The sequence below is a fragment of the Vidua macroura genome, chromosome 2 (assembly GCF_024509145.1).
Source record: "Vidua macroura isolate BioBank_ID:100142 chromosome 2, ASM2450914v1, whole genome shotgun sequence".
NCBI lineage: Eukaryota > Metazoa > Chordata > Aves > Passeriformes > Viduidae > Vidua > Vidua macroura.
The window spans coordinates 71600324-71613349 of NC_071572.1; the positions used below are offsets into that span (position 1 = coordinate 71600324).

The following is a 13026-nucleotide window of genomic DNA, read 5'->3' on the forward strand; positions in this document are numbered from 1 at the left end:
TGGTTCGCTTTCGTGTCGCTCGCGCAGCCGGGCAGGGAGGGGGCGGTGCGGCGCATGCGCCGGCGCCGGCACTGACGGCAGAGGCGCGCGCGGCCGTGACGCGGGTGGCGGAGCCGCTGGAAGCGCCGCCCGGAGCCGGGAAGAGCTGGAAGCGGCGCCAGGTCAGTGCCGGCCCCGGGGAGCGGGGTAGTGCCTGCGGCCCGCAGAGGCCCCCGGCCCGGCGCTTGGGTGCCGCAGAGCGGCCCGCGGGGCCCGTGCTCTCCGCACATTGTGCCTATCTGGGCCCCTTCCTCGCCTTGGCTCCTTCCCACCGTTTGCCGTTCCTCCTGCGGTGTTTGTTGAGGCTTCTTCTTTGTTTTGTCTTTTTTTTTTCTTTTTTTTTTTAAGAGGTTCTTCTGACCTCCTCTTGCCCTACATAATCGTAAACAGTTCGATGTTTAAACCTCAGCACATAAAAGTAGGTAGGGAATGGGAAGCTGTGCAGACGGCACAGGGATTCTCCCCTCTGACTGGCGTTAAAGCTCGCTCTGCTGTTGTAGTCGGGGAGGTCTGTGTCCTTTGTGATTTGCAGGGACATGCGGGGTTATGGGCATCTGAGGAGTAGCTGGCTGGCAAAGCGAGCTCATTCCTGTTTGCCAGGTTTGAGCCAAGCAACCAGCTGTGTAACCATTCAGTTTTCCAGGTCAGCAAGGTGCGGTGTTTTTTTTTTTTTTTTTTTTTTTTTGGTTGTTTTGTGTTTGTTTTTGTTTGGGGGTTTTTTTTTGGGTTTTTTTTTGTGTATTACATTTCTTCTGGCCTCAGGAGCCTGTTGGTTCCCCGATATCCCATCTCATAGTGGCACCGAGCTGCTGTTAAATGGGTCCAGCCATTAGGCTTGTGCCATTCCAAACGGCTCACAATGAAAAAGGAGGATGATTATTCTGAAAAGGGTGTTCAGCCGTGCACAGCTAAGGTGCATTTTCTTGAAGTCTAGGTAGCTTAATATTTTTCATCCACATAAGGTGGTTTTTTCTTTCATCTTTTCCAATGCAGTGGCATCTTCTCCGGACGTGCTGGTTCTCTTGCTTGTAAGAGTTCACCACCAGCTCATTAAACTGTTGAAAAATATAGCAAAAAGGGGAAAAGAAAAAGTATTTTTCTACCTTTAAATGATCAGTTTGGTGCACAGGATGGTGTTGTGAGGGCAGAGCCATGTGCCTGGGAAGTAGCACATGCTTTCAGGCAGAAGTGAGGCTTGATGGGAATTGCATTCCTGCCTTCCACTTCCTGTGACATTCAGCTCACTTTCTCACTGGATGCTTTAGGGGATTCTTCTGAACAAGAAACTATGTTAATTAAAGCTAATCTGGTGTCCTGTTACTTAGTTTCTTTGTTTCTTTATTGCTTGCTTATATAGTATATGCTCACTTAACTAAAACTGTAACCCAATACTTCCATAATTTTCCTTGTCTTTCTGGAATTTCCAAAAGGCAATATTGCTCACATCATCTATCATGATGAAAAGTGTGGTGTTCCAGGTCTTACTGAATCCATAATGTGAAAAGCAATTATTGCTTTTTTTTCCTGTCAGAAATGTAGAAAGGAATGCTGGCGTTAAACTCTCTATGCTTTGGTGTAATCATGACTTCCTAGGCTTGATATGTGAGAGAAATTATCTTACTTTCTTCCCTCTAAAGAAGCCCTCAAAACCTTACAACTACATTATGTGAGGGCTGAGGCTTACACGTCTGTGAAATAACACATATTCTCCTGGTAGGTTCAGATCAGAGTGTAAATTGTAAGAGGTTCTGGTATCCATAATTAAAATTTTCTAATGGCCTTACATTACAGTTAGGTCAGTTTTGCCACCGTGTGGGGGAAGCTCCCCACTCATCTACATCCTTAGCCATGCATTCTTTTCTCTGCTTTGTGTTGGCTCTAATCTGGTAATATAAACGATTCAATTCTTGAACTTTTCCCCTTTGCCCTCTCTGAAATGTCCCACCTTTTATTTTGATATGTCAGTTTTTCACTTTTTAACAATTGATTCTTGTTGCTACATGAATAGTGAACTGCCAGAATTAGGACTGAAGGGTGGGGCTTGTGGCTAAAGGCAAGGAAGGAAAAGAAAGATTTCCTTAGGGGAGGGAAGTTGTAATTTGACTTAAGCTGCAACAGGAAATTTAATCCATTTGTGTACATGCACACAGGTGGTACTTTAATTTCCCGACACCTTGCTATTGTTTATGCTGGGTTAAGATTATAAAAGTGATTGAGAATTACATCCTGAGCCTGCATTGTTTAGTTTCTGCCTGGTGTGGTCAAACCCTGTGGCCTTATTACATCTGGTTCCATGTGTTTTTACTTGTGAAATTAAGGGGAAAAGCCCTCATTTCAGGCAAGCCCCTCAGCCTTTCTGTGTGCAGCTGCAGCACAACTTCTCATCCTGAGTGAAGAAAACCCTTTGCTACCTGAGGCCTCCTGGTTTCAGTTTATGGAAATCCAACAAGAAGATGGGATTTCAGTGAAAGCATATTGTTCTTTTCTGCCCTCATACTTCAAGGCAGGTCTTGCAATGAAAATAAACATATTTCTCATCAAGATGTAGTGCAGGAGGAAGGCTGAGCAGTAGCATTCATGAACTCTCCAGGGAATCAAACTCAGTAAGCTCTTGATAAAATGTCAGAAGACTTTACTTTGAAGCTGATGTGGGAGAAAGGCAATTCTGGACTCACTACAGAGAGATGCAAGTTAAAACAAAACTCCAAAGTGGAAGATGCTGTGCCCTTTTCTGGAAAGAATGAATAGTGTCTGAGGTTATGTTGTACAGACATTTAAAATCTTGATGACATGTTTTCCCACTGAAGTTCTGAAATTTATGCCTTTCCTTCCTGTTCTCAGGAAGATTCAGGATTGCTTCTCTTAGCTTAACCTCACCACCTTCTGAAAAGCAGAATTTTAAATCTGGTTAGAGTTAGAGACTACAAAACTGGGATCTGGTGTTTGCAAGTGACAGCTGGAGCAGGATATGGCATGCACTGGCTCCTGGAAGCCTGTTGTACCTGCCACATTCATGGGAGAGGAGATTCTCTTCTTATAACTTGATTTTGATTTTACCTGAAGAAACTATGTCAGTAGTGTAAGCAAGTAATGTTTTTTCCCCTTTCTTAAAAATCTTGTGTCAGAAGCTTGCAGAAGCATTTTCGAAGCAATGCAGCAAAAGCTAGTTTCAAAGATTTATTAGAAAGGAGCACTAATTAAATAAATATGGGGAAAAACAGGAAGCACCTGTGCAAGTGTTAACAGTGTGTCTGATAGCCTAGGTTCACAGCTTTGTATATCCTTATGAGTCTGAAGAGCAGTCTGCTTCCTTTTTTAAGATCCTGCTTTTGAAGAGCCTCTGTCAAATATATGAATAGTGAGACCATTGAATTTTCTGGGTAAAATTAATGTAAGTCTCAGAAGTTACATGTTGAACCAGGATGATCTACATTTGCAGTATTGGATAAAAATTCATATTAATTTACTGGCTGATGTAGGTTTTCATATTTTTTAGTACTGTTTTCATCTACATTGTGGCTTCTAGGTCATCACAGTTCTAGCGCTCTTTGTCTCAGTTTGAGTCAGGAAAAGCAGAAAGAAAAACAGATCTAACTTCATTAGCAGAATTCCTGTTCATTGGAATTGAAAACTCTTGAAATTGTTGTATGTGGAGAAGAAGAGTTCAGTTGTTTTGATGTTGCATCAGAAAATTACTGAAAATTGAGGTGTTTGCTCAGTTCAGTTTCTGGCTTCTGTGTGGTCTCTGATCCCATCATACTGAAGGGTTTTTTTGCAGTCACTTGTTCTCCCCCTGACCTCCTCTCTGGCATCTCTGGTTATGCTGAAAGCCTTGTACATTTTACTAAACCTCAGGTACAATCTTGCAGAAGGTACCCTTATTTTTTTCACCCAGCAGATCTTACTGGGTTGTGTAACTGTAAGTCTCTTTTATTCCAATGTTGCCTTTTATAGACACATCAATATTAATTCTTTCAATTACAGCAATTTAAAAAACCCAACAGATGTGTATTTAGGTTTGCTGTCCTACTGTATTAACACAGACAGGTCTGCTTTCCTCCTGTACCCAAAATACTGAATTGTATTAATGTGATTACCCAGAACAATTCCTCACGAACTGTCTCTTTTAATAAAGTCCGTGTTTAAATTTGGAAATTCTTCTTTTGGCTATTTTTGAATATGATGTTGTCCAGTGTGCCTTATTATTGATGCTGTAGGTGCTTACTGGCATAGGTGAGTATCTTGGCCATTGTATTTTTTTTCCTTGATGTTCCAAATGTTCCTTGATGTTCATAAATTATTAAGGTCAGTTCAGACATTATTATGAAACAGATGCATGTGCATTAAAACCTTGTTAAAGGTGTTACCATATTTATTTGCACATGTAATTAATTCAGGTTTGACTTACTGCTTCAGGGGAAGGTGAAATCATTGCTGAAGAATGCAGTGGTAAAGTCCCCTTGGCTTGAATTTTGTGAGCTGAATCAGTGTCTTTTTTGCCTGGTGAAAGATGGTAAGAATTTGCAGTTTAGGGATTAAAAGCCTTGGGTTCTTCCTGGACAAGACATCATCTTGTCCTGGTAACATCTGGCACTTGTGGTTTTTTTTGGGGTTGTTTTTTTTTTTTTTTTTCCGCTCAAAGATGGCACTAGTCAGTTGTTTTTTTTTTTCACCCAAAGACTGTTTTCTGCAGGATTTAGAACTCAGTGTGTTAATCGACATTTGAAGTGGAGGATAACAGGAGAGAATGGTTTCTGGTGTTTTCAGAATGCTTGTATTTCCATATATCCGCACCTGGAAGAAAACAGTATCACAGTCAAGATGCCCTTTGTTACCTGAGGACACAGAAGATTTGAACATCGCTCAACATCTCCAGCAGAGTAGAAGAAACTGTTGAAAGTCCTACTCCCACTAGATGAAAAAGAATATTTTCTAGTGATTGACACTAAGAAATATTATTCAGTCTCTGAATGTTGCTGAAAACTCATAGATTTGGTTTTATTTATTGGTCCCTTGCAAGTCTCTGTTTAAGCTGTTTGAGTGCATTATTCAGGAAATTGTACTTTAAACCTATTTTGGAAGTATCTGTGGAAATCTGCAGCTGTCTTATCAATGCAGAGAAAGTGCTTTCCATCAGCTCTCAGGTGAGGTGTCCAGAGTGAGATGTGCTTATTTAAAAGCATTTTTCTCCTTTTTTTTTATTTCAACTGATGTCTGAAGGTCACTGTGCCCCTGCAAGTTGCATCACCAAGTTTTTCTGTAAGGAAATTTTAGGGAAGGTGGATTGTTGAAGAGAGAAATTATCTGCTCTTCAGATCAGCACTTAACAAGCTTTTGACTTTAAAAATCTGACTTTTTAACTCTCCTGGGGTGCCAGGTTTTATTTAAAATTGATCTTTACATTTATTCTTTACTGTGCTTTAACTCTGAATAAGATTTGATCAATTTGAATAAATCAAAGCTTCCATCCAGCTTCTGCATTGACATTGTTTTATAGTGTCAGTATGTTGCTGACAGATACAGTCAAAACCAAGGTTTGTCTTTAAGTGACTGAAAGACTGAAAAAATAACAACAGAATGACATTAATCTTTAAAGACAATATTCTGTGACAGTATTTAGATTTGGTCTGACTTAGAGATTCCAAAATACTGCATGGCTCATTCTTGGTGGGGTATCATTTATTGCTAACACTTTTACCTTCAATGCAAAGCTCTATAAAACTCTCCTTTGTGTGAGATGAATCACTGTGTCTCTGGCATGAAAGAGAAACTTGGCTGACTCTAGAAGTACTTGTTTCATGGTTAATTTGTGGTGTGATAGATGTGTTTTAAGTGAATTTCCTTAAAGGGAAGCTGTAGCTGGACATCCAGGCATTGTTTGCTGTGAGCTATTGTCAGCCTGCACACCAGCAGTCAACAAATGTCATTCAGTTACTTTCAATTTGAGCACTGCAAATACCATTTGGCTCTAAGTTAGAGGAAAAGAAAAGCTCAAGTAGGGAAGTGTTCTGAAAGAATACTACGAAAGTGGTGTTTTTCTTATCCAAGAAGCATAAAAAACAGGATGATCTTAATTTAGTTAATGTGGAGCTTCATATTCCACAGTCTAATTGCTTTGTAGTGGTACTGGCCACTGAGAGGAACATCCCTCCTCAGTGGCAGCAGAGGGTAGGGATGGAAGAGGAGGAAAGCTTCAGTGTGTAACGCTACACTTTTTTGAGAGGGCACTGTTTATTGTAAGAAAAAAAAATATCCAAGAAGACTACTGTGATAAATGATCACAGATTTTTGAGATGTCTTAGCTGATGGAAGTGAGTCAGTAGCTCATTGGTTACTTACAGAGTTGGTCATCTCAGAGGGATGTCTTAGTGTGGGGAGTGGACAAAAGTTGTGTAATGGTCTGTGTGAAAAGGCCTATCAGTGGTTTTATGATAGTGATGAAAAAAATACGATACTCATCCAGATCCTTTCTTCTGTCACTTTTTGCTTTATTTGATAGGCTTGAATACTGGGGAGATACATATACAGTGTGTGAAACATCTAATGGAAATGAAAATTAGGATTGGCAGAGTTTTACGATTTAATATATTAGTTCACAGATAAAAATTCCATAGCAATGATGAAAAAACCCAGAAATTAGGGTGAGGGGGGTTTTCTTCAGTGGAAGGAACCTTTTGCTGAAGAAATAGTTACTCATATCCTAAACTAGCATAGAAAACTCATACTGAAAAAGATAGTTCAGAGTCTTATTTGATGTTAGCTGGAAGTGTAATCTTCTAAATGGCTATTTCAAAAGCACCTTTAGTACTTTGTTCTTCCCTTGAATCACTGGTGTTGTCTGTGAGCTAAATCTGGCAGGGGTGACAATGTGAGGAATTCCTTGCATGTGATTTTATATATGTTGCCAGGTATGTCATAGTCATGACAAATTTGTGTCATTTGATGTTACAGTGAAGAAAAGTGAAGTGGAAATAGAGTAGTTAGAAATTATTGTCTTGTCACAGTTAGCCTGGTAAGTGGTGGTAAGTAACTCAAAGGATACTTCATGCAATACTTTCTTCTTTTTTCAACATACCATATTTGGTATGTCTTGACTTTTTCTTCGTTTATTATGCTATATTACTCATGGGCTTTTAAGGCCTGAATGTGGGACTTTAAATGAAGGTTCAGTCCTTTGTAAGGACCTCTTTGCTCATACAAGAACAAGACTGAAGCAGTTTGTGGTGTAGGAGTTGGTAGTGCTAATGGTTTTCATGCTGCAGATAATTGACTGAGGTCTGTTTATAAGCAAGGATCTGTTCTCATGGTGCAGCTGGGAGCTTGTGCTTGAATGCATCCCAGCCTGTACAGCAAGCTGTCCTCATAGGGCATCTGATGGATGGATCTGAGGGATGGCTGAGGTGTTAAACCAGACAGGGCTGCTTACAATAGGATCAAGTGATGTCAGCTGAGGCCCTCAGACTGCACTCTTGGGCTGTCTTAGGACCTTTCTTGCTGTAGCCATTTTCTGCTTCTCCCAATTTACAGGTCTCAGTTATCTCAAAGCTGTCTTCTGGAGGACAGTTTTCTTACTCAAGCTGTGTTGGCTGTGACTGAATACAAATGAAATCTGCTGTATGTTTTGGTACCAATTTCTTGTGAGCTTTTAAAAAAGTTTTACATTGTATTGCTTTGAATGAGAGGTATCATTTCCTATTTCTGTAGCATTATTGACACCTAAGGAGACAGTACAAGGCTTAGCAAAGGGAAATGAAAAACACCCATGCTTTTCATACCTCTAAGTAAGATAAATAAGAACTTTGGAAATTAGACGGCTAGCTAAGATTCCATCTGCCTTTTTGTCCTTATAGTATACATGAAGCTGACGATCTGGACCTGCTATGACTGACCCAGACGTCCTCACTGAGGTCCCAGCAGCTCTCAAACGCCTTGCCAAATATGTGGTGCGTGGCTTTTATGGCATCGAGCATGCTTTGGCTCTGGACATCCTCATCAGGAACCCCTGTGTGAAGGAGGAGGACATGCTGGAGCTCCTGAAGTTTGACAGGAAGCAGCTGAGGGCTGTCCTCAACACCCTCAAGGGTGACAAGTTCATCAAATGCAGGATGAGGGTCGAGACAGCTCCCGACGGCAAGACCACACGCCATAACTATTACTTCATCAACTACCGCCTGCTTGTCAATGTGGTCAAGTACAAGCTGGACCACATGCGCCGCAGGATCGAGACCGACGAGAGAGACTCCACCAACCGTGCCTCTTTTAAATGCCCCATCTGCTTCAGCACGTTCACAGATTTGGAGGCCAACCAGCTGTTTGACCCCAGGACAGGTAAGGATACAGCTAACAGACTGCTCTTGCTGTCTCCTGTGGCTCTGAGTGCTGGTGTTTAAGGAGACAGAGCCTTAGGAAAATTTCTTTGAGTTTGGCCAGAGCTAGAGGGCACTCTGTTTCTGCAGGTGGTAAATGTTTGAGCAAAGTACAAAAAGAGTGTATACACATTTATACAGATGAAGAGGAATCTTGGTGAAATGCTTTTGAGTGACACACAGTAGAGAAATGGAAGTCTTATTGAAGTCACACTCAAGGGTGAATAATGCAATCTGTCATTGTTGGAAGCTGATGGCTTTTCAGTATAACCTGCTCTCACCAGTAAACTGTAAGACTTCCAGATAGTTTGCAGAGAGGGTATATGTAGAGTTGATTTTAGTTGGTCATGCAAGAAGTGAGTTGTTACTGTTGAATATTCTCTAACCTAGTGCATTATACTGCACAACCTTGTTTCCTGATGCAAGGCAGTCTCACAAAAGTTAAAATAAATTAATTATGGTCTTGTCTGTGATTGGGAGTAAACAAGATTCTTATTCATGTCTAAGTCTCAGTGGAAGTGTGTATCTGTCTCTTGCATATGAAACGAGAGTCTTTATTGGGTGTCATTGTCTACTTTGTGCTTTTGTGACAGGGAATAAAAGGAGACTCTGTTTTGCTAGTCTAATCTGGGATTATTTTGGGGGGAAGGCAGGGAGGTTAGGTGTTAATTTACTTTTTAATTTTTTTCTTGGGAATTCTGTGTCCTGATTTTACTTTTTCAGAAAAGCAAGAGGACAAAAGTTAGGAGAGCTCTTGGATACGTTGAAGTATGATGTTTTGTGTCAGTTAACATAATGAGAATCTGTAAATTTGATTGTTTAGCAACACTGAAGCTTTTAATCTAGGGTTACTGATGTTTAATTTGCCAAGTGCAAACACCCAAGAAATGTTCAACCTCTCATTTTCCCTTTTTCCTGCCTCCAAAGTTAAAAAGCTGTGAAACTCCATATACTCGAGCAACCGTGAAGATATTACTTAGTACTAGAGAAGAAGAATCCACTAAGTCAAGCAAAATTGTTGATGAAATCCAGCGCAGCTCGCTGAGTAGAAATTGCTTCCTTGTAGAGCACCAAACCAGCAGTGCCAGCACAGAATTTCTGTGCTCATAACTGAGTGTAGAAACTCTATGTGCCCTCCACATGTAATGATCATCTGTAGTGGCTGTGGTTGTGTGTGTTGGCTGAAAGGAAATGGTGCTTTTGCAGTTTCCATTGGTAAGGAGCAAGTAGAGAACCTGTGCAGAGAACACATGCAGTGGGGAGTGCGAGACACTGATCCCACAGGGACCTGTAGCCCTTAGCAAAGGCCTGTGGCCATTGCCTCCCAGCCTGTGTGGGCAGTGAGTTCTGAGAGCAAAGAACTGCCTGTCAGGGAGGTGCTGAAAATAATAATGCTGGAATTTAGCTTTGATACCAAGGCCTGTGCTCCAGGAACTGATAAGGTCAACCAAGGGTCTGCCTGCTGTACAGCACTGGCTGTGTCCCCGTTGTAAAATCATTCACTGGCACATGGAGTGTTTTATGTTCTGATGGAGGAAAAGGATGAGTGCTGTTTTCTCAGCAATTCCCAGGAGTTCTGTCAGTGGTTGTGCAAATAACAAGATTGTCAGTTTGTCTCCACTTACTTTCAGTAAGAACATACCTGTGTAGAATTTGCATATATTCTGTTTCTCTTTATATTATTTTTGAGTCAATGATAGCTTCATCTACATAATGCACAATGATACTGTTGTATGTCTGCTTTATATTGCAGTGGAATGTGTTGTCTCCATGTTTCCTGCTGCTCTGAATTCTATATCAGAAAAGACCTGAGAGACCCCTAGGTCTTTCACAGAGGAAACTCATGAGGTCAAGGCATGCAGAGAAACAAGGTTTATTAGACAGTGAAGAGCCATGCTTTTCCAAGAATGTCTTTAGCTCCTGTCAGTGCTAAAGATAAACCTCTCCCACTCATGGAAAGTTGTGGCAGTACAACTGCTGAAGGGTAACTGAAAGCCACATAGCTTCAGTCACAGTTGACCTGAACTGCTCTTAGACTACAGCTATGTTGATAAAACTTTGTGAATTAAAAGGCCTGCAGGGCCAAAATCTCTTAATCCATAGAGCAGGTAGGACATGGAAAGCATTCTCTGCACCAGTCTGGACCAAGCTGCACTTAAATTGAGAGTTTTTTGTTAAAAGATACCCTCTTTCACAGCCTGCCTTTTGTCCTTGTCATTCAGAGAGAGGTGTGATTTAGATGTCCTGTGTTTTCTTCTGTTATGCTTTTCTCATTCCTATCTACAACTCAAATGCAAACTCTTAGCAATTGCAGAATGGGAAGAGTTGCTCTTACACTTCCTTATTAGCATGGGTGAAGAGGTTTCCAGAACCACTCCATGACTCTGGTCATTATACTGGAATTTCTGAATTAAGGGTGCTTATAAAGAGCCTGTTCATAATTTGGATCTGTAGAGCTCTTTCATTTTTATCACAGCATCTTTGTCTAGCTCTTGGATTCAGCAGACTTTTGTTTCTTATGGGTCAAGTAGCTCTCTTTTGGCTCTTTTCTTTACTCCCTCTCTGAATAATGTTGAAATAAACCGAAGTGTTTATTTTTTCATCAGAAAATGTGATTATTGATGATTTTGGAGGGTAGATATGAGTCTGCTGAGAGAAAATAATTGATAATGAGAAGGCTTTGTTTTCAGGACATGTAGATACAGATGTGCTTTGACTGCTGTTCAATTAACTTGGAAAAAATATTTTGAACAAAGTAGTGTGCTTGCCACTACAGTAGTTTTAAATGTAGATTTTAAATAGAAGTGTTACTTTGAGAGTGTGTTCCCTCTACTTTTAAAAACATTGCAAGATTTTTTTTTTCCTCTATCCCTTTTTCTGCCATTAAATGTCTCAAGCCAAAAAAACCTCCAAAGACTTTCTATGTTGTCAAAGGTTGAACAACTCTTATCTGGTACTTGAAGGAAGTTCAAGGACAGGATGTGAGACAGTGAAAGTCAAGATGATGCCAAAAACTGGAGTTTTTCTGCTGCTTCAACTCACAGGGAGATCTTCTGAAAAGTGGAAAGAAATGCATGCTGTGTTGAAGGAGTTGCTTGGTTGGATGACCAGTGAGTGAGTGCCTGTTAACTCTGAGCATGACATGCCCACGTCAGGAGTTTTAACCCCATTTGTTCTACAGGAGGAGCTTGAGCAGATCTCTAGCTGTCACACTTTCTCCTCGGTGTTGTTTTTTACTGTTGCCTCCAAAGAACTATATCAGTAACCCCTGGTTTTAGGGGCAAATAGTGTGAACACAGCATGATTTTACTGTGCAAAAGTTTGCAATGGAAACTTGTAGCAAACCTTAGAAGAACTTTCTGATTGAAGAGTTTGCCTATGGATGGAAATTGGTACAGACTGGGTTGTTACAGGCTGAGCAGCCACTTCTGTGAGTGTTTTGTAATCTACAGGAGAGAAAACAATAATGCTGATGAATGAAAAGTCTTCTAGCTTTGTTTTTCAGATAGGATGACTGAGAAAGGAAAAAGATAGTTGTTTTCCTGGAATATCCTGCTATGATCACTTGATCCTTGCCTTTTCCTTGTGCCATCATCTGCTGTCTGACTGTACTCTGGTATTTCATCACTCCTCATTCTGCACATGAGCAATAGTTTGCAGCTGCTGCTGTGATGAGCGCTTATGGAGGTGGAAAGTTTCAGCTATTCCCCTGAACAAGATAAAGGTTGTCTCTTGAGGCAGGGGGTGTACAAGGAAAGAGTTTAGTTGAGGAGCAGTAATAAAAGCCATCTGTTAGATGTGTGATGTGAATAACACTTCTGAACTCAGTCTACTGCCAGACCTGGGTTGACAGTGGACACTGATGTAAGGGAACACTGGATTTTCCTGTTTTACCTAAAGATAGGATGTTACATTAGTCTCTTAAACCTATGGGAAGAATGTTCTTCTCTGTGCTTTTAATGTAAAAACTGCAGAAATTTGGGTTCTGCAGGCCAATCCCTTGAATTACAGATCAACCTAAACAACTTCATACCATTCTGTGGACTGGATATTTGGAGAATTGAACCCGCCCACGTGCGTGCAGTGGAGTGCGGGGGAAGGATGGGAGGAGCTGCGGTATTTCTCACCCGGTAGAGGGCTCTGTGTTTTCTGTCTAGAGATAGGTTTGGCTTGCTTAATCTATGGAATGTCACAACACTGGAAATTGTGTTCATGGATGTGTATTTCTGTAGCGTGATTAATTGGATCTGGCTGGAGAAGGTCTCTAATGTATCCTATTCTCATACTTTAATCATATTTGTTAATCTAGTTTGGTGTTGGAGTTCTGTCAAATTCAAGGTCAGTTTGAAAGAAAGTATGTGACTAGAAAATACAAAAGGGAGAATGAGTTGGAAGTGAAGGAATGGCAGAAATGAGATTCTGCAGTGCATCACACTGGTATTCAGCCCTGGATTTTCTTAGGTATTCTAAATACCAAACTGTTAGGATACTCACCAGTGCAGAAAGTGAATTTGATGTTAGAAAGTGTAAGGCTAGATGAAGTTGTTTTTCCACTGCTCTCTTCCGCCTTTGCAATATAATTTTTACCCAGTCTTTAATTTTTTTCACTTCTGTTTCTGTG

General features: G+C 40.8%; 1 protein-coding gene across 1 annotated transcript in view; it reads left to right on the forward strand.

Annotated features, from left to right (window-relative positions):
- Positions 1-41: 41 nt before the first annotated feature.
- GTF2E1 (general transcription factor IIE subunit 1) overlaps positions 42-13026 on the forward strand; it is a 48710-nt gene continuing 35725 nt past the window's right edge. The window contains exons 1-2 of the mRNA XM_053969996.1: positions 42-161; positions 7890-8367. Of these exons, the coding sequence (XP_053825971.1) occupies positions 7920-8367 (448 nt within the window). The 5' untranslated portion in view covers positions 42-161; positions 7890-7919. The remainder of the gene's footprint in view (positions 162-7889; positions 8368-13026) is intronic.